The sequence below is a fragment of the Bubalus bubalis genome, chromosome 4 (genome assembly GCF_019923935.1).
Source record: "Bubalus bubalis isolate 160015118507 breed Murrah chromosome 4, NDDB_SH_1, whole genome shotgun sequence".
In the NCBI taxonomy this organism is placed as follows: Eukaryota; Metazoa; Chordata; class Mammalia; order Artiodactyla; family Bovidae; genus Bubalus; species Bubalus bubalis.
Window position 1 is genome coordinate 110,512,207 of NC_059160.1, and position 27,218 is coordinate 110,539,424.

The 27,218-nt window shown below is 38.6% G+C and overlaps 1 protein-coding gene across 9 annotated transcripts in view; it reads left to right on the plus strand.

Moving 5' to 3' along the window:
* Positions 1–1,922: 1,922 nt before the first annotated feature.
* The window catches only part of PPP1R12A (protein phosphatase 1 regulatory subunit 12A), a 164,533-nt gene continuing 139,237 nt past the window's right edge, over positions 1,923–27,218 (plus strand). For 5 of the 9 annotated variants that reach the window (XM_025284411.2, XM_006075141.3, XM_006075140.3 and 2 more), the window contains exon 1: positions 1,923–2,409. In XM_025284411.2, coding sequence (XP_025140196.1) covers positions 2,173–2,409 — 237 coding nt within the window. In that variant the 5' untranslated portion in view covers positions 1,923–2,172. The remainder of the gene's footprint in view (positions 2,410–27,218) is intronic. The other 4 variants (XM_006075137.3, XM_006075142.3, XM_006075139.3 and 1 more) reach the window with 2 other exon arrangements.

The following is a 27,218-nucleotide window of genomic DNA, read 5'->3' on the forward strand; positions in this document are numbered from 1 at the left end:
AAATCCTATGGACAGAGGAGCCTGGTGTACTACAGTCCATGGGTGGCAAACAGTGGGACACCACTGAGCAACTAAGCGTGTGCGCACACTAACACACACACACACGCACACACACACACACACATACACATCGAGTTGTTCACAATTGTATCTCCAGCATCTAGAACAATGCCTAACCCGGTACAGGTACATAATATTTGCTGAAGGACTCCTAATCCCGCTGCTGAGGAAAATTCGGTAAGTCAGTTAGTTCTTCAAGGACTCAGTCTAGACGATCCCTCAAGTTCCATTCAATGAAAAGCTTTTACGACTTTTCTTCTTTTTGTCTAAATGCTCTAGAAAATAATGAAAACGTGGTATTGTTTAGAAAAGTTATCAGTTGATGATTACAAATACGTGGCTCAAAACACACTAGTATAACATTCAGAAAACTAAGATCATGGCATCTGGTCCCATCACTTCATGGGAAATAGATGGGAAAACAGTGGAAACAGTGGCTGACTTTATTTTTGGGGGCTCCAAAATCACTGTAGATGGTGACTGCAGCCATGAAATTAAAAGACGCTTACTCCTTGGAAGGAAAGTTATGACCAACCTAGAGAGCATATTCAAAAGCAGAGACATTACTTTGCCAACAAAGATCCGTCTAGTCAAAGCTATGGTTTTTCCAGTGGTCAAGTATGGATGTGAGAGTTGGACTGTGAAGAAGGCCGAGTGCCGAAGAATTGATGCTTTTGAACTGTGGTGTTGGAGAAGACTCTTGAGAGTCCCCTGGACTGCAAGGAGATCCAACCAGTCCATTCTAAAGGAGATCAGTTCTGGGTGTTCATTGGAAGGACTGATGCTAAAGCTGAAACTCCAATACTTTGGCCACCTCATGCGAAGAGTTGACTCATTGGAAAAGACCCTGATGCTGGGAGGGATTGGGGGCAGGAGGAGAAGGGGACGACAGAGGATGAGATGGTTGGATGGCATCACTGACTTGATGGACCTGAGTCTGAGTGAACTCCGCGAGTTGGTGATGGACAGGGAAGCCTGGCGTGCTGCGATTCATGGGGTCGCAAAGAGTCGGACACGTCTGAACGACTGAACTGAACTGAACATTCCTTTTGAACTCTAGAAGCAGTTGGGTCTTTATCCATCATTAGAAAGCAATGGAGCAGGAACCAGAAATCCCTTAAAAAGTCGGGACCAGTAACAAGGCTGCGCTAAACTCAGAGACAGGGGTAGACAGGATTGAAGAATTCAAGGGAAAGAAGACCCAAAATACGCGTGAGAGAATAAAACAAATAATCCCCCCCGCCAAAGACAAATACACCCCAAAGCAAGAAAAAACAAGCATACGAAGAAAGACGTTTCTATAAGTGAAGGCTGGCAGAAAGCTATTGCAATTTCTGCAGGTCAACCCTTGTCACCAAGCGGTCACCTTGGGCTGAGATCTGGTGTAACTACTACCAAAGACCTCGACACACAGACCCCGCTTTTAAAAGTTCATGTGAGTTCCTCAGAAAGGGAAATCACTAGCGCTTAACTCAAGACCTATCTATCTAGCCTCCATTCCATTCAAACAACTCAGCCAATAGTAAAATCCTCCGCCCTGAGGAAACGACTCGGCCTAGCCGAGACAGCCCAGGAAGCAGGTCTGTCCCGCAGGGCCTCACTACGGCCCGGCGGTTGGCCTCTGGAACCCCAGGAGCTCTCAGCGGGGCAAGACAACCTTCCTTCCCTGTCTCCGCCCTTCCAGGTCGGTCCCAGCCCCTGCCGCCCAGCGGCCCGGACCACACCCGCTTCCCTCCGGTGGCCTGGCCACCCCCGCCGCAGTTCGCCGGAGCTCTCTTCCTGGGGCGGGCACAGGCCCAGAGCGCATGCGCACTGGCCGAAGGGCGCCTCCCTGCCCGAATCTCGCGAAGTTACGTTAGATTGGCCGCCGGTGACGGGTGGCCAGGCCGGGGGCGGGAGGGCTTCTGAGGTAGGAAGGGAGGTCCGTTCGGCCGGGCGCGCCGCCCCAGTGCTCTGTGGGATACTGGAAGTCTCGAGCGTCTCCTCCTGGTTCCCAGCCCTCCTCTGGCCGCACTCATAGAAACAGTCACACACCCCGTGCCTCCCCTCTCTTCCCTCTCCGCCTCCCCCTTCCCCCCCTCGCGATAAGAAGACCCGGCGGCAGGAGAGGGGATGAAGATGGCGGACGCGAAGCAGAAGCGGAACGAGCAGCTGAAGCGCTGGATCGGCTCCGAGACGGACCTCGAGCCTCCTGTGGTGAAGCGCCAGAAGACCAAGGTGAAGTTCGATGATGGCGCCGTCTTCCTGGCTGCTTGCTCCAGTGGCGACACGGACGAGGTTCTCAAGCTGCTGCACCGCGGCGCCGACATCAATTACGCCAATGTGGACGGACTCACTGCCCTGCACCAGGTCTGTGCGCCCCGCCGCCGCTCTCCCGACCCTGCGAGTCCTCGTCGGCCTCCCGCTCGGGCCTCTCCTCCGCTCCTGGTCTCCAGAGGCTGGGGGCGGCGGGAGACTCCCTGCCGCGGGGTGAGGGGGCGGCTTCCCGCGAAGGAGGGAGGGAAAGAGCTGGTGGAGGGAGGGCTCTAGGCTTGAGGCCCCCTTCAGACCGGTTGGTGGTGGAGTAAGGGAACGGGCGATTTCCGGGGCCGAGGGGAAACGGGCCTGTGGTCAAGTTAGGGCCCCAGAGCCATTTGTGGACGTGGGTCTGGGATTTGGGGTCGAGATGGGGAGGGGTGTAGTGGGGTTGTGCCTGCGTCCCCGACGTCGGTGATCGACCAGGGGGACGGAGGATGCTGAAAATAACGACGAACAAGAGGCCCTAGGGACATTTGGGTGGAAGGACGTCTTTGGCTTGTTAGGTGGGCTTTGGATTTGTTGTAGTTTTTAGGACTTGATCACAAACGGTGATGATAATAATAGTAATCAAGTGCCCTAAGACGAGTCCCCTGATCGGACGGTTTCCTGTTTTCTCCGTTATTACTCTTGGTCACTGGGGAGGGGGAAACGGTGTGATTAGCTGATCTGCACCGGCTGAAAGGGAGAGTATGAAAGTGGGTAGTGTAAGGAAGCGTTCTAGAAGGGTTGTCCACCGCGGGACCTGAACGTACGGAAGAGAGTCTTACTCCGAGTCGAGTTTGCCGCAGTGTCAGAGATCCTTTGGCCCCAGTTCCTGGAGTGTGTGTTGGGGTTAGAAAGAGAAGAATAAATAACGAGGCAGTCTTTTCAAAGCCGGTTTCCAAGCTTGGTTTTTCTTTGGAAGGGGGAGGGGGTGGGAAAAAAGAAAGCTGGTCACAAACTTTTCTCAAAATGGATGCTTTGTGCATGTTAAAGTTTTATAGTAGTCTGATTGGGATCTCTCAATGTTAGCCAAATAAGGAGAAACTATTGGCAATCCAGAGATAATGTTGCTTTGCCTTTAACAGGCCAAAAGCAACACAACCACGTAGAGTTCTGCATAAAAAGCAATTTTTCAGTGAGGGTAATAGGTGTCAAAACATAAACTCTTTACATTTTCTTAGTGGGCAGCTTGGAATGACTGGAAAACAACTTTACAGCAATAGCTTCCTCTTGCAATGAAAAAGACTTGTAAACTAAGTCAAAGTTGCCTTGCTGATAGGTGGAAAGATCCTAGCTTTATTTCGATGAATACTGTAACAAAAACTTGTTTGGGAGGGTGAAACTTGTGCATTGATATTTCATGCATAATACTTTGCTGCCTTTTTAGAAGAGGTGTGTGGTGGCATTTTTCCTTTTTACTGCTTCCTGTTTAGTGAATGATGACCGTTTTAAGTTTTATTTAATTGAATTCTCGTATCAAACTTGGCTTATAGCCTTTGTTTACAAGTTGCCTGGATGAACTATAATGACTGACAAATTGCAGGACAAATCTGGAATTTAGCATGTGGCACCCAGTAAAAATACAGCATGGTCTTTAGCTATCTGTTCCATTAATTTAGCGTCTAATGTAAAACAAACTTTTTGTTTGACTGATTTATTTTAAGCTATAGCATAACTCTAGATTCTAAAAACATGATGTTGAAATGAAAGAAACTTTTGGTATTAGAAATGATAATTATATAAGATGAATCTTTTCGAATTTCAAGTGTAATTTACATGGTTTAGTATGAAATTAATTCACAAAGACAGATTAATAACTATGTTTTATTAAAATTGTTCTATAGAAATGTAAAGTTACGATAGATGTTGAAGAACCCAGTTATATTGCCTTGGAGGAAGGGGAGAAACTTTAATACTTACATTACTGTTGATTTTAGGTAGAGAAAATATATCTAGCAGGATTCTTAGAGTTTTTTAATTTTCTCCTCTAAATTTGGACATGTTGCATTATCGGACTTATCAGTGTCTTCCTGATTAACTGAATTCAGTGGTTAGTTTGGCATTATATAGGTGTTGTCTTTATTAGATATTTTGTTTTAGCTGACAAAGGCTTAAGCAGAAGTTTCCAAGTTTACGCATAACTATTTGCATAATATCTTTTTGTAATGTATTTACCCATTCCTTAACTCAGTGAAGCCAAAGTCTTAAAATATCAAGCATTAAAATTTTTATTATGTTTTCTACACCCTCATTTCTCTTTTATTAACTCTTGTACTTTTTGCCTTTCTGACAGAGAACAAGGAGTTCGCTTTGGGCAAATTCAGAACAGCAGATAGTGAAAGGTGATAAATAAAACTCTTTAAAAAAATAATCACAGGACAATTTTAACCTTACAAATCGCTTGAATATTGATTGCTTTAAATACTTAAATTGTAAAAGCTAAAATTGACCCATTGATTTGTTAAATAGCCCTTGAATACTTTTTTTTTAATTTAACCTCTTGAAAGCATGTAGAACAGCCAGAATGGTTTTTTACTAGATTATTGGTTAGTCTTTTGGACTGTTCATTTACATTTTTGATTTTGATCAATTGTCTTAAATTTCACTGCTAGGAGAAAAGTTTTAGGAACTTTACAGCCCACACATACACTTCTTAATTTAATATTTTACTTCCATCTTACTGTGACTACCATGTATTCAAAAATTTCTTTAATTGGTTGAGTGTTCTTTCTCATTAGAAGTTACAAAAGATAATCAGTTTTCATCTTTTTAGGGGGGTATAAAAATAGGTCATTTATTAAAGCAGAAAAGGCAATGTTTTCTACGAATTTCCTACCTTGGTCTCTGGAATAGCTCCCTTTTCCCTAACTCCTCCAGTAGCTAGAAAACAGTATTTAAGTTACAATATAAACTTCTGATTTTTTTTAGAACTGAGGTCTACAGTAGATTTTCATCTTTACTAGTGGGCAATACTCAGCTTTGATTTAAGACCTACCTGGTAGAGTTTTATACTATATGATTTGTATCTCTATTTCAGTATGCTTTATAAAGGTTTTAGGAGAGTAATAATAGTTTTCCGTAGAATGCTTTATTGCTGAATCTTATTGATACTGGTGTGTATAAAATATAACACTGAGATTTCTTCTAACAGTTTGAAAAACGTTTAGCCTTTTGATTTCTGCTTCCTCTGTATCTGTGACTTCCAAGTCAGTTTCCAGTTCAAACACTGCTGCAGAGCTCCAGTCCTTCATTTCCATTTTTCAACTGATGACACAGTGTTAAGTAAAGTATTATTCAATATATTGTGATTTTATATTTTAAAATACATCTTCAAGTAGAGATATAGTAAATAGAGGTCCACCCCCTTTGCCATAGAATAGCAACTACTTATTTACATCAATATCAGGAATTTCTTTATATTCAACCTGAAATGAAATTTTTTCTTTCTTCACCAAGCCTATTCTCATTGATGCCTCTGTTGATGATAATCATGTCATTAATCTCTAGATTAAGCTTTAAACATTTAATTACCCACTTATCCACTTGCCTACATATATCCAATCAGTATCATAACTGCCTTTTCATCAATTCTTGCCACTCTTATTATCAGTCTAGGCCATACTTTTATTATCTTTGTGTTAGAGTACAGTAACAGCCTCCTTGCCTCCCCTCCAGTCCAGCATTCATGCTGCTGCCACATTAATCTTTTCACAGCACCATTTCAATCGTGCCACTCCTCTCAATTCAGATTTAAAGTGTTTCATATTTACTTATACCCGATGCATCTCCACTGTGTTACAGCTTTTACTTTTTTCTTTACTTCTGTATCTATGGTCTTGCCTTTTCCACCACTATACTCCCTCCCTCTTTGCCAGTCAAAATCCTGGTCATTCTTTAGGATTCGACCGAGTTGCCATCCAGAAATGCTCTTTCTGTCCTTTGAGTTTGTATAATACTGTTTCACTGGAGAGACTCTCCTTTGGGATACTCATTTTACCTTATGTCTTGCTTTTTTGCTGCTATTAAAATGTTTCTTACTGAGTAATGTGTGTTTTAAATTTTGTCTTCCCTGTGGGCAGCTGTAAGGACCCAATCTTCCACAGTTTTCTGTTTCCACATCCTGGCACATGGTAGGTGCTCACTGAAGAATGATTAATTTTATCTTTTACCTCATATCATAGATAGGAAGTTTTATAGTTATTTGTGTGTGGTAAGATAAATCATTCAAACACTCACACCCAGATACTTAGAATATAATTCTAGCATATGGTTAAACTTGTCAGTCTTCTCAACAGATATTTTTAATATCTTGAGATTTAAACTTTCTAAAATATTAACCTTCTTCCTATTAAAAAAATACCCCAAACCAATTTACCTGTTAAGAGATAGAAAAATACTCACTTTTGTTATCCATTAATTTGCTACCTTCTTTATAAAGATCTGAACTAGGTCCTATGGCAGAATACTACAGAGTAGAATTAAATCCATGTTCTATGCTATTATAATTTTAAAGAGTCTCTTGTTAGAGAATAGCGTAATTGTTATATATGAGAAATCTCTTTAAAACTGAATGTAGAGTTTATAATTGTTTACTTACTATTTTTTTGGTGGGGAATATTAAGATCTTGGAAGAATCTATTGGATCCCTTATAAACAATATTAAAATCTGTGTTTAAAAAAGTACAGTATACTTTTTCTACATAACTTAAGTTGCTTATTGCTCTTCAGACCTTTTATTGAAAACATCCTAACCATAAAAAATAAAACCTAAACAAAACTAACCCTGAACTGGCCCCTCACTTCCTGCAAATAAATGGAAAACCCCAGCCATATATGGGGTACGCTGGTAGATCACCGGTGCCCACAGTGCCGCGGCTGTAATGCCTTCTCTGCAGCTGATGCCTTTGCACTTCCTGGCAACAGTTTTGTGGTCTGACTTTGCAGTGTCATAACCAAGACCATCTTTCATGTGCTTTCAGCTACAGTGTGATTGCAAGCTGTGACTGAGCATTTTCAAGTGTAGCTAGGTAGAAACGTTAGATGGAATAGAGGAAAAAAAGTGTTTTTGATTATCTGTTTCTTACCACATCTTACAATGCTGTTCACATAGGAGATGTACTTTAAAAACTCTCTAGTTAGATAATTTTAAAAAATAGAAACCCTTAGAAACCTTTGGAGGGAGGTAAGATATAGAACATTGTTACTTCTGTAACATGTTACTTCTTGACGTTTCCCAGAGTCGCTATTTTCTTTACCTTCCTGCCTGCCGAAAATTGTAGTTTTCACTCCACTTTTCTTTTGAAAGTTTGAGGGGGTGGGGGCGCTCCATAATCATGTTGGTAAATGCAGCATTGGCATATATCTTCTTGAAAAGTTTAAGATCTCCCTCAGTCATTTTGAGTTTCTTCTAAGTTGCAGTTGACTATGTAGTGCTGCGTTATCTCAGTGTTGCATTGAGAAGGGGGATTGGCTGGTGAACATTTGCTGAGGATTTGTTTCTTGTGAAATACTATGATAGTTTTATAACCGATATCTCACTTAATTCTCACAAGTCCTTTTTCTCTTGCTCAAGGTTACCAAGATAATAAATGGCAGAGCTTGGTTCTGACACAGGTATATAAGAGCCCAATCTTATTTAACACTGTGCTGTGACTGCTTAGTGGCTAAGTTGTGTCCGACTCTTTGCAGCCCCACGGACGGTAGCCCACCACCCTTCTCTGCCTGTGGGATTTCCCAGACAATAGTCTTGGGGTGGGTCGCCATTTCCTTCTCCAGCGGATCTTCCCAGCCCAGGAATAGAACCCTGGTCTCCTGCTTGGCAAGTGGGTTCTTTATCACTGAGCCATCAGGGAAGTGTTAACACTATGCTACATGGCCTTTAAGTCTGAAGAAGAAAGGATTCTTAAATCTTTCAGTCATTATGGTTGATGATTAGTAATTGGAGTTTTCTATGATAATTAGCAGAGAATCAAATGAAACACGTATACATAGATACAATTTTTCTTCATTTACTTTTATTTTAGCTAGTCAAAATTTTTAAGAGCTTTCTGTGGTAATTGAAACGCAGTAATACTATATCTAAATTAATCTCAAAATCTATCCTAAATTTTAGGAACTGCCAAGGCTGTTTTTCACTGACCATTTTGTGCATACTATTTGATGCGTGCTTTGGGAGGGTACAAAGGAGGTTACAACAGCAACAGAACTCTTTTTAAAGAACAGAGTTCACTTAGTCTTTAAACATCTCAATTTTTCTTTATCCTAATAGCAATTTATACTAATGCTCTAGGCATTTTTATATACTCATTTATAGTAAATGTTTCATACCTACACATACAACTTTTTCAATGAAAAGATATAAATTATAGGTAAACTCTTTATCAATGATAATTAAAGAAGGAAAGCAAGCAAGCAAGCACCAGCTTGTCACCACCATTTAGCTTAATCTTCTGAAATTTTCTGTACAGTGATTATTGGTATTTAAAATTAGGACTTAAGACTTTACATGAAATGCTAGTAAAGTTACCTGAATTAACTTCTGAATTAGTAAAACTTTTAAATATTCATCATGTTTGATTTTAATCAGTAGGAATATCCAAGTCATACGAATATTCTGTTCCTTAAATGATTTTGCAAAATTTAGCGAAATTATATTTCAGATCTTTCCTTGGAAAAGGCAATAGAATTTTCTTTTTTCTTGTTGATAATGAGTGACAGCACCATTTGAAACATGATTTACTTGCTGCCTATCAAGTCATTGGTTCCCAGAATTTTACATTTCATGGACCAGTAAAATGGTTTTTGTTTTTTATTTTTCTAACTGACAGAGGAGAACCTAATCTTTCTGTTATTGTGCTAGGGCATTAAAAACAAACAGCTTTGTCACCTGCTGTCATCATTTCATAAAAGAAATACTTTAACAAAATAAGGATGAGTATCCAAATGAAGGACAGTAGGGACTCATATATCAATCTGTTAGATTATTGGTATACTAAGAATACATGTACTTGATACTCATTCATGAAGTAAGAGTAATTGAAGGTGAGCAGATTTCACAACTATTCCTGCCGTTCTCTGTTTGGTAGATACGGGAGAGGGTACAGGCGGTGGCAGGCAGAGTCACAGGAGGCAAGTGCCTTGTTCCTGATCACCTGATAAGGAGCAAAAAAAGAATTTATCTGAAGAGATTCAGGAGATGGGTGAAAGCTTTCTGTAGGAAGCACTGGTTTCATATTTATATTTACATAAGTCTCTGCATGTGTCATCGGTCTCTGGAATGTATTTCCCAGCTTATTTATATTAAGGCACAGCTCAAAGCATTGACCACTGGGGCGCACAGTAATTCTTTTCCCTTACTGTTTAAACCCTAAGTTTGGCACTTGCACACTACCTGCTATTGTTAGTGTACCTTATCTCCAGACCGAATAGTGAATTCCTTCAATTGGGAACTTTGGTTCATTTTTCTGTAACTCCCCTTTGGTGTCTGCATTTTATTTTAGCGGGTGCACAGTTATTGTTGATTTTTAAAAAAATGAACACAGTAGACTAATCTTGTGAAGACCATAGTTGATAGAGAACAAAATGATGACAATTTGTGTGAGTAAATATAATAGCTAGCAAACATTTAAAATATTTTAATGAAAAAGTGTGTGAAAGTCACTCAGTCATGTCCGACTCTTTGTGACCCCATGGACTGAAGACTGTACAGTCCATGGAATTCTCCAGGCCAGAATACCAGAGTGGGTAGCCTTTCCCTTCTCTAGGGGATCTTCCCAACTCAGGGATCGAACCCAGGTCTCCCGCATTGCAGGCAGATTCTTTACCAGCTGAGCCACAAGGGAAGCTCAAGAATCTTAAAGTGGGTAGCTTATCCCTTCTCCAGCGGATCTTCCCAACCCAGGGATTGAACCAGGGTCTCCTGTGTTGCAGGCAGATTCTTTATACTGATGATTTACTGTATAATTACAGTATGAAGGTAACCATTATTACAATCAGAACTTAGGATCTTAGATTTTTTCTTGCAACGAATGTGTTTCTGATTACCAATAAGTAGAATTTTGATCAGTTTATGTAACATACTTAAAAAAATGAATTTCTTTAAACAACTCATTCAGGGTTGGTTTAGAAATGGAACCCCTAGCATACTGTTATTAGAAGCTAATTCATATTTTCTAATGATTTTATTCACACTTCTCCCCTAAACAACACTTTCACTTTGGATCCCTGTATGTGAGTATTTTTCTGACCTTATTAGTATTTTGGTTGTTTATCTTTTCATTGTTGGGCTGGCTAACCATAAAAAGACAAAGTTGAGCTCTGTATTACTGCCCTAAGTTTGCTTGCTTGACTTGAATGCTCTTTCATGGGTGGAGACATTCCACATTGTCATGTGTTATATAGGCATTTTTCAAATTACATTCAGTAGAAACCGTGGAAAGAAATGAAGGCATTCCTCAGCTGTCACCTTTTGGGTAATCTATTTAAATACATTATGTGCATTGTGGGAGATGTTCCACAGGGAGAGAGCTTCACTGACATAAAAAGTGTTACTTTGACTTGATTATTAACTCATATGAGCTGAAAATACATGTTTAACATGTTGCCTAACAAAAGAAAATGATAAGGTTGTAGAAAGTTTATATCATTTTCTTGAATACTTGAATAGTGCAAAGGAGAAATTTTGTGAATTGATACCTTTCTAGAAGTTAACCATATGGGAGAGTATAGTTTCCTGGAATAACTGTTAAAACAAATACACACATCAGTTACCTTTACTTTATAGTAAACAAACAAAAGTATATACATTCTATTAGCCTTCAGAATTATTTTATATGGTTCTAAACTTAATCTAGTATTTCTGCTTTTTGCTTGGAACATTTCTGGAAATTTTATATTGGAGCTTCAACCCCAGAAGCTTCTTTTGAATATCCTGTGTGGTGTTTACTTTTTGGGGGAGAGTTTGTGAATTTTGAAAATGATAGACATTGGAGACATGTCTGGTGAATAAAGTAGATCTGGGTAATCATGGTTACTAAATACTATCAGTAATTGAATGGTATTTTCTAAAAAGGTTATTCTTAATCGGAACATTGTCATAAAGAGTCCATCTTGGATTTTAGTCAACTCTTAATTGCATTGCTTGAAATTTAGTATGCTTCAGAATGTCTTTATGATTAGCTTTGTGAACTGTTTGTTTCTGTTCTAAATTTTGCATGAAACAAGTCAGTAGCTTGTATAGCTTGTGAATTGACCATGGTCTTTTTTTTTTTTAATGAATGTGTTTTCCACAAAAGATTTTGATGCTGCTGTCGCTAAATCATGACTCTGTATTTCATTATTGATTTTTCTCAAAGATATGTTCATTTGTACCATTTTTCTTAAAAGATTAGAACAGTTCAACAATTTAGAATATGTTCAACAGTTTATATCCTTTCTAATTGTGTGAAATGATCTGCATAAAAATTTTGCCTCATATTCAAGTTTTTTCCCTTTCAGAATGTCTATTGCTATTTAACTCTTTCAGCCATCTTTTTTTCTTTAAACACTAAAATGTCTTTAAATTTCTGATTTTTCTCAATGTGGTTGAGAAAAGCATTCTCGTGAAAATGTCTCAAGTAACTGCCTTCTACTCTTGCTTTTTGTCTTCACCATCTCTTTTTTGTTTTTAAACGTGGCTTACTTTCAGGTTTGTTGTTTTATATGTATTTTATCTGAAACAAAAATTGAAGAATAATAATTATTTAAGTAATTAAAGACTCATAAAAGAATATAAAAAAAGAACAGTGCTATTCAAATTCTCAGGCATGGAGCTTAGCTAGCCCCTATTGAAAACTTCAGTAGACTCCCTTTATGCATCTCTATCCAATATATAATTTTATAAAAATGAGATTATATTTAATTTTCTGGTTTATAACCTGCTAATAAATTATACATTTTTAGAAATAATTCTGTAATAATGAATATTAGGTCCACTGTGTGAATACACATGCACATTCCTAAAGTTGATTTTCCTAGTTGTCTGATGATGAATAGTATACTTTCAATTTCTCGTGATAATGGTAGATACTATACTATGTATATCTTACTCATGAAATTATATTGTTCAGACTGTGTCTTCGAGATTTTACTTGCAATTTTATATGTTTTGCCCAAGATAGCATGCTGTTCTAATGCTTGTTTATTCAGAAGACATTTTTAGTAAAATCTCTAGTATATGCAGGCTTCCTAGGTGTCACAGTGGTAAAGAATCTACCTGCCAATGCAGGAGATGTGGATTTACTTCCTGGGTCAGGAAGATCCCTCTGAGTAGGAAATGGCAACCCCCCTGTAGTATTCTTGTTTGGGAAATCCCATGGAAGAGGTGCCTGGCTAGCTACAGTCCTTGGGGTGGTAAAGAGTTGGCTGTGACTTAGCGACTGAGCGCTGACACACTCTAGTATATTTAACACCGAAGACTAACCCTGCAAGTACTCTGGCTGACACGAATATTGCTCTCATAACGGGATGATGTCCTCTTCCTTCTCTGAGGTACCTATAGGAAAACCTATTTTATTACTCTGTGTGTTTATAAAGTTTGTTTGTGTTTGAAATATTACACGGTATTTGTATTTACTGATAAATGATGCTGTTATTCATGTAGTGATTAACTCATTCATAAATATGTAAATCATTATTTATCATATCCCAGGGACGGGGGAGCCTGGTGGGCTGCCATCTATGGGGTTACAAAGAGCTGGACACGACTGAAGTGACTTAGCAGCAGCAGCATAAGATCCCTCTCTGCATGTAGTGTATAATCAAGAGGAGGTGCCAAAAAATGTAGAATAGAGATCTAGGGTGAAATGAATTTTTTTACCGGGAGGACTTAACTTAGAATATCAGGAAAGACGTCCCTGAGAAAGCTATTTTAAGTTACAAGGAACTTAACAAGTGACTTGAATCTTTCTTGACCCTGTTCCATCCTCATTTTCTGAATGTTCCTGTTTGGTTTCCTTTTCTGGTCTCTTTCTTTCTTCTTAAATTTTATGCACTTATTTATTTATTTTTGGCTGTGCTGGGTCTTCATGGCTGCCGGTGGGCTTTGTCTAGTTGCAGGGGCGACTCTTCTTTGAGGTGCATGGGCCTCTTACTGCGGTGACTCCTGTTGTGGAGCACAGGCTCTGGACACGCTGGCTTCAGTAGTTGTGGCAGCTCATGGGCTTACTTGCCCCGCAGCATGTGGAGTCTTTGACCAAGAATTGAACCCATGTCCCCAGCACTGGCAGACGGCTTCTTAACCATTGGACCACCAGTGAACCACGTTTTTTTCTTTCTTGAAGAAGAATGTTCTAAAGTTCTCTTGCATTGTTTTGTTGTTTAGTCACTAAGTCGTGTCCAACTCTTTGAAACCCCAGGGGCTGTAGCCCTACAGACTCCTCTGTTCATGGGATTTTCCAGGCAAGAATACTAGAGTGGGTTGCCATTTCCTTCTCCAGGGGATCTTCCTGACCCAGGGATCGACTCCCCATCTCCTGCATTGGCAGGCATACCACTGAACCACCTGGGAAATCCCAAAGTTCTCTGTGTGTTTCTATTTTTTTTTTCTATATCATTCATTCTTATAGTTTCAGCTGTTCTGTTTATGTGCTCTGTTTTCCTTTTTATATAATATGCATCTTATTTTTTACATCATCTGTCTTCATTTACTAAACTACAATCTCAGGGTCTTGTGTCTTTCCTTCCACTTCCAACATACAGTCAATATCTCTTATGCACACCTGAAAAAAAATACTTCTAAACTCATCCTATCTTTTTATATATTCAGTTAACATAATTAAAGGCCTATTCTGTGTCTCACACTATTAAGAACTGGGAAGATATAACAAAAGAGATACCAACACTACCCTCACAGAGTTTAGCATAAAGTGAAATTGCTTAGCCATCAGGAACATGCAAATCAAAACCATGATGAGATACCACTTCACACCTAATAGAATTACTATAATAAAGACAACAGATAATAACAAGTATGACCGGAGTGTGGAGAAATTACATTCCTCCTACACTGCTGGTGGTAATGTAAAATGGTGCAACCATTTTCAACTACTTGCAGAAGTCTAGTTCTGCACGTAGTCTAGCAACAGAATAGTTGCCATATAACCTAGCAGTTCTCCTAAGTATATAATCAAAAGAGAATTGAACACAAAATGTGTATGTTAATGTTTATGGCAGTGTTAACATAACAGCCCAAAAGTGGAACCAACACAAAATGTCTATCAGCTGATAAATAGATAAATAAAATGTGGTTGTTTTGTTACTGAAATCAGTGGAATGTTATTTGTCAATAAAAAGAAACTAAGTACTGATACTTGCTACAACATAGATGAATTTTAAAGACATTGAACTATGTAAAAGGCACCACTCAGGAAAGACCACATATTGTAGGTTTCCACTATATGAAATGTTCAGTATAGGTGAATACATAGAGACAGATGGTAGATTAGTGTTTGCCAAAGGCTGAAGGTGTTGAGGGGAAATGGGGAAATGTATGCCCTTTTCCCATATATCTGCTAATAGATATAGCAGTTCTTTTTAGGGTGATAAAAATGTTCTAAAATTAATTGTGGTGATGGTTGCATAACTCTGAATATACCAAAACCTTTCAGTTACACACATGAAATCAGTTTAGTTCAGTTGCTCATTGGTGTCCAACTCTTTGTGACCCCATGGATTGCAGCATGCCAGGCTTCCCTGTCCTTCAGTATCTCCCAGAGTTTGCTCGAACTCATGTTCATTGAGTCAGTGATGCCATCCAACCATCTCATCCTCTGTTGCCGCCTTCTCTCCCTACCCTCAGTCTTTCCCTGCATCATTTCCAATGAGTCGACTCTTCCCATCAGGTTGTCCAAAGTATTAGAGTTTCACCATCAGTCCTTCCAGTGACTGTTTAGGATTGATTTCTTTTAAGATTGACTGGTTTGATCACCTTGCTGTCCAGAGGATTCTCAAGAGTCTTCTCCAACACCACAGTTCAAAAGTATCAATTCATTGGTGCTCAGCCTTCTTTATGGTTCAGCTCACACATCTGTACATGACTACTGGAAAAACCACAGCTTCGATTATATGGACCTTTGTCGGCAAATTAATGTCTCTGCTTTTTAGTATGCTGTCTAGGTTTGTCGTAGCTTTTCTTCCAAGGAGCAAGTGTCTTTTAATTTCATGGTTGCAGTCACTGTCTGCAATGATTTTGGAGCCCAAGAAGATAAAGTCTGTCATTGACAATATAATTTCCCAATTTTGAACTAGTCCATTGTTCTATGTCCGGTTCTAACTGTTGCTTTTTGACCTGAATGTAGATTTCTCAGGAGGCAGGTAAGTGAAGTGAAAGTGAAAGTCGCTCAGTCGTGTCCGACTCTTTGTGACCCCATGGACTATACAGTCCATGGCATTCTGTAGCCCAGAATACTGGAGTGGTTAGCCTTTCCCTTCTCCAGGGGATATTCCCAACCCAGGGATCGAACCCAGGTATCCTGTATAGCAAGCAGATTCTTTACCAGCTGAGCCACAAAGGAGGCAGGTAAGGTGGTCTGGTATTCCCATCTCTTTAGGAATTTTCCATAGTTTGTTGTGATCCACAGAGTCAAAGGCTTTAGTGTAGTCAATGAAGCAGTAGTAGATGTTTTTCTGGAATTCTTTTGCTTTTTCTGTGATCCAGTGGATGTTGGCAATTTGAACTCTGGTTCCACTGCCTTTTCTAAATCCAGCTTGAACATCTGGAAGTTCTCGGTTCACACATTCTTGAAGCCTAGCTTGAAGGGTTTTGAGTGTTACCTTACTAGCATGTGAAATGAGCTTGAAGGGTTTTGAGTATTACCTTACTAGCATGTGAAACAGTTGTGTGGTAGTTTGAACATTCTTTGGCATTGCCCTTCTTTGGGATTGGAATGAAAACTGACCATTTCCAGTCCTGTGGCCACTGCTGAGTTTTCCAAATTTGCTGTCATATTTGAGTGCAGCACTTTAGCGGCAGGATCTTTTAGGATTTGAAATAGCTCAGCTGGAATTCCATCACCTCCACTAACTTTGTTCTTACATTTGAAATGGGTTGTTATATAATGTGTGAATAAATTTAGAATAAGCGGTTTTATTTTTTATGTATTTACCACTACTCACCACTAAAAATTGAGGCTGTAATTCTCTTCTGCCAGTTCCCCAGCCCCAGCCTAGGCTTAGTATTCATCTGATTGTTATTGTCCCTGCCCTAACACAGTTGCAGTGTATTAGATATATGGATAAATATAAGGATATTATGGGACTTCCCTAGTGCCTCAGACGGTAAAGAATCTGCCTACAGTGCAGTGACCTGGTTTCAGTCCTTTAGATGGGAAGATCCCCTGAAGAAGGGAATGGCAGCCCACTCCAGTATTCTTGCCTGGAGAATTCCATGGACAGAGGAACCTGGCAGGCTACACTCCGTGGGGTTACAAAGAATCAGACATGACTGAGCAAATAATGCTTTCACTTTTCACACAAGGAAATTACACATTTAATGAAATTACACATTTATGTCAGTTACATGTAATGATACATAGTGGTTGTAGTACATAGTGGTATGGAAGTTGATGAAGGCACATCTCAGCTTGATTTGGGGAAAGGGAAAACTTCCTGAAGAAAGTTATTTTTTTTTAGCTGTTGAGTGATGAGTAAAAGTTAGCCAGAGTTGTAAGAGAGAAGAGAGTACAGCAAACTATTTCAGAGAGAGGGACTAGTATGTGCAAAGAGCTGGAGGTATGTAGAGCTGTTGCAGGATTTTATCAGGTTAAATGAGAAAATCAGATTTTCTCTTTAAGAAGAGTCACTGTGGCTGCAGCATGGAGGATGCAGCTGAAAAGAGGACAAGACTTGAGGCAGGGAAACTAGTTCAGAAACTTGAGTAGTCTAAGAGAGTTGAACTAGCTTAGTGGCAGTCTAGTTGGAAAATAGTAGATGGACTCGGGACATATTCAAAAATAGAATTGGTAGGAATTGGAAGTGGTTTGACATGAGGGAATAGAAGCAAAGATGGTGTGCACTTGGTTTCCAGTTTGGAAAACTAGGTGAATGGAGTGCTTTTCACAGAGTGTATTCATTCAGTTAATGCTTACTTTGTGCTTACTCTATAGATCAGAGGCAGAGTATATTTGAATGCTATTTGGGGCAGACAGGCAGTAAACAAGAAATTAAAGTCGTGTGAAATACATGCTAAAGGATATGTAGGATATTGAGAGGTGGCTTACTTACAAATAATTCATAAAAATCATTAAGAGGGCTTTTTTGTCTTAGTCTGTTTCCTTCAGTTCAGTCACTCAGTCATGTCCGACTCTTTGCGACCCCATGAATCGCAGCACGCCAGGCCTCCCTGTCCATCACCAACTCCCGGAGTTCACTCAGACTCATGTGCATCAAGTCAGTGATGCCATCCAGCCATCTCATCCTCTGTCGACCCCTTCTCCTCCTGCCCCCAATCCTTCCCAGCATCAGAGTCTTTTCCAATGAGTCAACTCTTCGCATCAGGTGGCCAAAGTACTGGAGTTTCAGCTTCAGCGTCAGTTCTTCCAAAGAACACCCAGGACTGGGCTCCTTCAGAATGGACTGGTTGGAACTCCTTGCAGTCCAAGGGACTCTCAAGAGTCTTCTCCAACACCACAGTTCAAAAGCATCAATTCTTCGCCAGATGTAGCTATTTTCTTAGGTGTATTTGAGTAGCAAACAGAAGTGAATTTACAAAGGCACGGGGAAAACACAGGATAAGGATTCATGGTTAGATTTTTTTTAGGGTTTTGGTGAACTATCCAAAAACGCATGCAGAATGGTGTGTGTCTGTGTGTTCTGTGTGCCTTTCACTTCAGAAGAATTAAGAACTTTAAGGTCAAATTTATTTTTATGATATTGTAGGAGAAGGTGGGAAGGCAATGGCACCCCACTCCAGCACTCTTGCCTGGAAAATCCCATGGATGGAGGAGCCTGGTGGGCCGCAGTCCATGGGGTCGCTAGGAGTCGGACACGACTGAGCGACTTCACTTTCACTTTTCACTTTCATGCACTGGAGAAGGAAATGGCAACTCACTCCAGTGTTCTTGCCTGGAGAATCCCAGGGACGGGGGAGCCTGGTGTGCTGCCGTCTATGGGGTCGCACAGAGTCGGACATGACTGAAGCGACTTAGCAGCAGCAGCAGCAGCAGCAGGAGAAGGTGGAGTGTGTATTTTTAGGGGTATGGGGAGAGCTAGGGCACAGAACTGTTGGAAGGCAATAAAGGAGTGGTAGTAGTAACAATCCAGAAGTCTTTTTTTACCTTAAATAATGCACTGTGAAAATAAGGTCATAGGTTAAAATGAAAGATGAGAGTACTTTTTCTCAAAGCATGTTTGTTTTTGCTAAAATTGCACAGTTAAAAAATCATTTAACACTCTTTGGGAATTCCCTGGCAATCTAGTGGTTTGGACTCCAGACTTCATTGCAGGGCTCATGGATTCGATTCCTGGTTGGGGAACTAAGTAGCTGCAAACCTTGCAGAGTGGCCAGAAAAGAAAAAAATGTCTGAACTTTTTTCAGTTTTTAGATTTACAAAGTTGTGTTTTCTGGAAAAATAAAAGTAAAATACTGTTGTTAAGCAAGAAACTTTTACATTGATATATTTTTTCTTTTTTGCTCAAAATATTTCTAGAGTTCCTATGAGTATTTGTGAATTTTTTTGCGTATTTTACTGTTTTTTTTTTTTTTTTTTAAGTTGCACAGTTAATGAGAAAAGTAGCAGTTCTACAAAAAGATTATATGGTTTATTTTGACCTTGAGCAGGCATCATTGGATTTGTTTTAGCTTAAATGAAATAGGAAATGGTTGTTATATATTAAAGTGAAAGTGAAGTCGCTCAGTCGTGTCCAACTCATAGCTACCCCATGGACTGCAGCCCACCAGGCTCCTCCGTCCATGGGATTTTCCAGGCAAGAGTACTGGAGTGGGATGCCATTGCCTTCTCCAATTATATATTAAACCTCAACTCAAAATTATCATGGCATTTCCCCACACATACACACAGCTTTTTTTTTTTTCCTGGCCATGCCATGAGGCAGTTGGGATCTTAGTTCCCTGACCAAGTAGACCCTGTACCCCCTGCAGTGGGAGCATGGAGTCTTAATTGCTAGACTGCCAGGAAAGTCTCTTTGCCCTTTTTAACTTACCCTTGACATTTAAAGCCAATCTTAGTGATGGAGGAAGATTATGTATATGTTTGTTTTATGTGTGAGATTGACTGATGATATGTAAATTGTTCCCTTTTAAATACACTTAAGGGACAAAAAGTTGCAAGACAGTATGTATGATATGATTCCATTTTGGGGGGAAACATTTGCATAGAAAGTAAATCTGAGGATATTACCCCAGTTTTTAATGGTTATCTCTGAGAGGGAATTATAGATATTTTGGATTATGCCATCTTTGAGTTGTTTACAACAAGTAGAAAAAAAGATGAATCTGGACTGGGGAAAAATGCCTAAACGGCCAGTTCCAGTAATGTATTCAGGATTAAATATAGAGACATTGACATAATGGATATTAGTGTTTTAGTCAAGCCACTCAAGGAAGCTGGTATTGGTGGTTAAGTATTTCCGTATTATGCCAGTCTTTACTCTGAACCTTTTATTTCATAAGGAAAGACTGATTATAATTAGGGTGGTCACCTGGGGAGAGTTATACAAGTAAGAAAATGAATTAGGAGTTTAGTTGGATGCATTTTGAAGCTTTTGGCAAATAGACTACTGAGAAAATAATAAGCAGAATTTCCAAAAAGGCAGATAGTTGGAGTTTTTGGTCTGCTTTAAAACATTAATTTGGCTGTGTTGGGTCTTGGTTGCAGCACAGGGGTCTTGCGTTGCGGCGCACAGACTGCGGTTGTGGCGCTTGTGCTCAGCGGCTATGGCACAACCGTAGTTGCTCCATGACGTATGGGCCTTAGTTCGCCAACAAGAGATTGAAACCCAAGTCCCCTGCTTTGCAAGGTGGATCCTTAACTGCTGGACCCCAGGGAGGTCCCATGGCAGATAGTCTTGAAGAACAAAGACATTTTAAAAGTTAGAAAAGCAAAAAAATAAAAAATAAAAAAAATAAAAGTTAGAAAAGCAATTTTTACATGGTGAGCTTTTTTACCTTGTTTTATATGAATATGAAAACCACTTAATGGTGAATATCTCTTTTAAGAATGAATTGCAAAAATGGCTACAAGTCTCTTAAAAATAGAATCAGGAATGTTGAAGCCCAGAGTTACATGAATTTTATGAAAACTTTTTTGAAGACAGTGAAAAGAGGGCTGTTAGGAGTTGTGAAATGGATCAAAACTAGGAAGAAGGAAATGAAATAACTGGTGGTACAGCATTTAATTTACCGGTGCATTTGTTAAAAATGGTCTACTCTGTCTGGCAGAATTCTAATATCCATTATTAAGTGGATAGTTTTACAAGAGGTTATGTTGATCACTGGATGCCAATTTGAGTTTTCTGAAAACAAGTTTTATGTTGACTTATCTTCACTTCCTTTTTTTGGCAAGGTTAGCAAGTTCAAATGAGGGAAGTTTTGCAAATGTAGCTTGATTTTGCAGTACAGCACTTGGACAGGCTCTTGTTAGATCTTTGTGGTCAACGTGACAGAAATCTGACATGAATATTAGCAGGATTATATGGATTAACTGCTGGATGAACCACTGTATACTCATCACTACTTATCAGCCTACTGATGAATCACTCAGTGTCAATCCAGAGGGAAGACTAAAGTAGTGGTCCTTATGTTCTTGACCCTATCTCATTCAACATTGTAGTATTGGGTTGGCCAAAAAGTTTGAGTTTTTCTGTAAAACACTCAAATGAACTTTTCAGCTAACTCCAAATAGATAAAACTGTAGATGCTGAGAGAGAACTCCAAAAAGTGTGAAATAGTAGGTTTTAAAAAATAAAATGAAAAGATAATGGGTATTAATTTACATTTCTGCATTAAAATATTGATAACTATAGGTTGGTAGAGACCATCTTTGACAAACATGAGAAAAAGGTTGCTTGAAAGTTTAAAAGCAAGCCTACTGTCTGACCAGAGTATAATCATTTTAAAATGTACTAATTCAGTGTAAAGCTAAATTTACACTGAATTAGTACAGATTTTAAAAAATTAGTCCAGATTTAAATTTAGTCCAGATTTAAGATTTAAATCTAAATTTAGTCCAGATTTAAAAAAAAAATCTTGTTTCTTTACCTTGCAAAATCACATCTGTAGAACTGTGTCTAGTCCTACAGTTTTTGATTTGTAGGCTGTTTCAGCATATCTTACCAATGACAGCTTTTTTTTCATTACTCACCAGTTGAATGGCTTTGTATAACAAAATTATTTCTACAGGGGAAAAAAAAAACTGTTTTCCAGTCCTTTTGCTAAAGTTGTTAACAAATTTATATGTAATTATAGACACACACTTGTAATTCTTCATATACCCTAAGATCCCGCCTCCCTAAATCATCAGCTCAACTGTTTTCTTTTGAGTCTCTTGAACAAACAAAGGGAGCAGTTTTCAAAACCACAAATCAATATTTAGCCTTGGTATTAGGAGAGCCACTAGTAGGAAAATGGACCTCCTAGGTAGAGGAGGTCCTAGGTAGAAAGACCTCTTGCACATATTAATTAGAATTCTTTAAGTAGGAAAAGTCCATTAGAATTGGCCTAAGTAAAGTAATTCATTGTAAGATTATAGAGCTATCTTATAGAATCTGGGCTTCTGGAATGAATTAGAGCCAAGTATATGCAACCCAGGAAGTCTTCTATGTTTCTCATCATTGTTTCTAACAAATATTTATTCTTTTTTACAGCAAGCTAAGTTTCTTGTTTTCTCAGTTCAGAAGGAAAAATAAAAGACTACCAACAATTTCAGAGTTTGTATCTGGTCAGGGTATCCAGAGAGACTGATCACCTTCTGAGTTTTAATTCTGGGTTCCCAGGAAAGGGATCAATTGATCCACCTTTTAGGTTACTTATATATCATCTGAGGTCATCAACAGTAGCTGGTGGGGCTGATTCTCTCTGAACAAACATACTTATTCTGTCATTCTGATTAATGCATTATGAGAATATGAGGAAGACAAAGCTAGAATTGAGTTCATAAAGAAGCCAATATCGATTATTTAAAATATACAGTCTATAAAAGTGAAAAAGCATAAAGAATTTTAAATCTTAGATCAGCAGTTCTTAAACCTTTCTGTTTCAAAGCCCTTTTATACTCTTAAAATTTGAACAGACTATACCCCACAGGGTACGTGAAACTGGGGAAATCTCAATTAGGTGGATTATATCAATGTCAGTGTCATGGGTATAATATTACTGTATATAGCTTTCACAGAATTTTATCATTAAGGAAAACTGGGCAAAGTAATAATCTGTTTCTTACAATTTCCTGTGAATCTATAATTATCTCAATAAAATAATAATACTAACTTGTTGCTTACTATTATTTTTTGCCTACTGTTATTTTAATGTAAAAAAATAGGGAAGAACCCAAAGACCTTTTTGTTTATGTTGACTGTCTTCCAATATTTAACAAATTAGAAAGTAAAACTCAAAAATCTTTAAAATATTTATTTGTTTTAAAATAACTCATATGCAAATATACTGGGTTGTCCAGAAAGTTCGTGAATAACATGTTAATGGAAAATAAGCATTTTGCAAGTCAAAAAATTTAATGAAGTATGGCATTGTTTTACATTTTGCAATTTTTAATGTCTTGCTTAATAGAAGATAAATGGATTCTTGTAACTATTTCTGCATGTTGTATGTTGTGATTTTGGAAGGTTGACTCTTACAAAGATGTTAATTCTAAACCAATCACAGATTCAACACAAACTGAACCAGAATCCCAGTTGTGTGTGTGAGAGAGAAAGAGAGAAAAATGACAGTCTGATGATCAATGAAAAAGGCCAAATATAGCCTGGTTAATCTTTAAAACAGAAAGGTGCAGGGGAAGGGGTGGATTGGGAATTTGGAATTGACATGTACATACTGTTATATTTAAAATAGATAATCAACAAGGACCTACTTGATAGCACAGGGAACTCTCAATACTCTGTAATAACCTAAATGGGAAAAGAATTAAAAAAAAAATAGATACATGTATTATGTATAACTGAATCATTTTGCTGTATACCTGAAACTAATACAACATTGTTAATCAACTTTACTCCAATATAAAATAAAAATTAAAAAAGAACAAAAAAGGTGAAAGGAGTTATTTACTCTGATGGAAAATAAATGGAACTCACTCAGCCTACCCATATGGAAAAAGGGTTGACATCCTAATACCTTAAATCATACACAAAGATCAATTTGAGATAGCTTGTAGATCTAAATGTGAAATATGTAATAATAGATATTGAAGAAGGTAACACATTAAGATGTCTTTATAAACTTGAGGTAGGGAAAATATGTTTAAACTGGACACAAAAATCATTAACCGTAAAAGAAAAGACTGATTAATTGGAGTAGATTACAATGAAGAATTTCAGTCCCTCCAAAGATAACATTAACAGAAATAAGCTTCAGTATGGGAAAATACTTGTCTCACATAGAGTTGACATAGAGCTTCTATTCAGGGATGTGTATGTGTGTGTATATATGTGTGCTTAGTCACTGAGTTGTGTCCGACTTTTTGCGACCCCATGGACTGTAGCCCACCAGGCTCCTCTATCCATGGGAATTCTCCAGGAAGAATACTGGAGTGGGTTGCCATCCGTCCTCCAGGGAATCTTCCCAACTCAGGGATCAAACCCAGGTCTCCCACATTGCAGGCAGATTCTTTACTGTCTAAGCACCGGGGAAGCCTGGTGTATATATGTATTAAACTACAAATCAGTAAGAAAAAATATACAAGCACATCACAAAAGAAAATATTCAAATGGTGATAAACATACAAAAAATTATTCAATATTGTTCATCAGAGAAAGTATATTGTTATATTTTCAATATATATATATATGAAAGTATATGTTAAAGTATATTCAGTATTGTTCATCACAGTAAAGTATTAGTGTATATCCACCAGAATGGCCAAATTTTAAGAATGATAATATTAAATACTGGCAAGGATGTAGAGAAACCAGAATTCTTATATATTGCTGGTATAAGAAGTATATGAGATTTCAAATGAATTCCAATATTTTGAAAAGTTGTCTCTCTTGCTAGGTTAGACATATAAAATACCAGTGGAAGCATTTGCTGTGGGTTAATATACTTTCTGGGCTTCTGAGGCAGTGCAGTGGTAAAGAATCCACCTGCCAATGCAGGAGACGTGGGTTTAATCCCTGGGTTGAAAAGATACCCTGGAATAGGAAATGGCAACTCACTCCATTATTGTTACCTGACAAATCCCATGGACAGAGGAGCCTGGCAGGCTAGTCCATGTCATCACAAAGAGTTGGAGATGACTGAATGACTGAACACAGTATACTTTTTAAAGCTAAAATTTCACAAGAGACTGCTAAGGCTGCTTACTAAACTAATTCATTCCTAAAATTGGTAGAATGTATGTTTATAGAGGGCAGAGATTCTCTTAAACTGATTAGCTGGTGATTGAACTATCAATATTTCATGAATTTAACAATGTTTGTTGAGTGCCTTTTATGTGCCAAGCTTGGAGCTAAGGAATACAGACAAATCTTGGCTCTCATTAGTCAGATAATCACTGTTGAGTATTTTGAAGGAAAAGCATAGAATACTGTATATGTCCAGTATATTTCAATTAAAAATAAGTAATAAAGGGAATAAAAGGATTTGAGAGTTTAGGTGGGGTCTCTGGAAGTGATGGTTGAACTGAGAGCTGGAGGATGAATTGGTATAACTTGGTAGAGTTGGTAAAGGGAGAAGAGGTAGAATCTTAGTGGTAAAATGTTGAGGAATAGGACAAAGGAAACACCATGTAAAAGCCCTTCATAGGAAGGAGGGAGGGAGCACGGCCCAGTGGAGGAATGGAAGAATCCAGCGGAAGTTTGTCCAGAGCACATGAATGAGGAGGCGAATGGTGCCACAGGATGTATGGAGAGGTGGGCAAAGGGCAGATCTAGTAGGACCCAGTGAGTAAAAATCCCTCAGTCATGTCCAGACTCTTTGCGACCCTGTGGACTGTAGGCCACCAGGCTCTTCTGTCCATGGGATTTTCCAGGCAAGAATACTGGAATGGGTTGGCATTTCCTTCTACAGGGGATCTTCCCGACCCAGGGATCAATCCAAATCTCCTGCATTGCGGGCAGACTCTGTACCATCTGAGCCACCAGGGAAGCCCATACATTTCATACTGAGAGCTCTCGAAATGCACTGGAGACTTAATTGCCTTAATGTAATCGGATTTGCATGGGGGAAGAGAGAAGAGGAAGTTCTACCAGCAGACCAATTCCAGAGGCTATTGCAGTAGTTCAGACAAGAGATCTTTTCTCAGATGGCTCTTCAGTTGAACACTGGTATTTTTACAACATGTTTAAAGGCATACAGGGTGGGGGAGGGTATAACAATTCTATGGTTTGTATGTTTGAGATGATTCATAAACACGGGTAAGCTAGAATTTTTCACTGTCTTTAAAATGTGCTGAAGGAGGCGAGTGAGAGAGGAGCTAAACCCAAGTGATGGAAATGCAGTCAGGGTTTTGGGTCTGAAGGAGATTCAGTTTTTAGAAATGGATAATAGTCTGTGAAGAAGGTTGAAAGAATGGATGGTGGCAAGCCTAAAAGTGTATACTTAGTGTATAAAATGGTAAAGAATTTGCAACACTGAAGTTAATGAATTAAAGTCTACTGGAGAATTAATTTCATAGTTATGAAAAATAGCAGCTTGGAAGCCATTTCAGTAGTTCAGCTCAGAGATTAAACTATTCCTTCTAGTCTCCCTGTAATTTTATTTGATACTGTAGGTTTCCTATTTACTGAGAAAGACTTGGGTTTTGGATCAGTATTTTATAATTCTTATCTTCAGAATTCTGTGGTAAAGTTACAAAGTGATTTTTATTAGACATCATAAGAAGTTAGGAATTGATACATTTTTTTCTGCCTTCCCTTTCCAAGTCAGTAATACTAACTTTCTTAGCCATAGCTACATTCTCTGTTTTAATAGAGTTGCATAAACTTAATACTAAATTGAGAAATGCTTAAATAATTTGAACTGATAGTATTCATCTTTTACAGTGACTAACCCATGAAATTGAAGGTTTGTGGGGTTTTTTATTCATATGTTCTATTAATGCATTAACTTTTTTTTTCCTTAGGAGTGAAATTCATAGTGAACAGCATGAAGTATTTTAATTTTATGTAGTTCTTACAAAGATCAGAAAAAAATTTTTTTAAGGACAGAGTAATTAGTGGAGATTATATTTTGAAATATACTTTGAAGATTGATTTTAATTGTTACCATAGTTGTCGCATGCAGTTCTTCTTCAGTTAGGTCTTATTGGCTAATTCACATAGGCCCTTTCCTCACTCCAAATACTCCTGTCTCCTCTCCTTAGTCCCACCCAAATGATAAATATGATTTGTTGTCAATTTACAAAATGATTCCACCCCTTTCTATTTGAAAGCAATATGGCATTAAGTAGAAGCTATAGTTAGGGCATTGAACTTTTAGTTTGTAACAGGTTCTTATAAAAAGCATGAAAATTCATATCTTCCCATCTTTACAAGGACCTATCTCTGGGAATAATAGTAAACCCAAATAATTATGTTTAACTGTGGCTTGTGTAGTAGCTCAGAGAGTAAAGCATCCACCTGCAATGCAGGAGACCCTGGAGAAGGAAATGGCAGTCCACTCCAGTATTCTGGCCTGGAGAATTCTATGGACAGGGGAGCTTGGTGGGCGACAT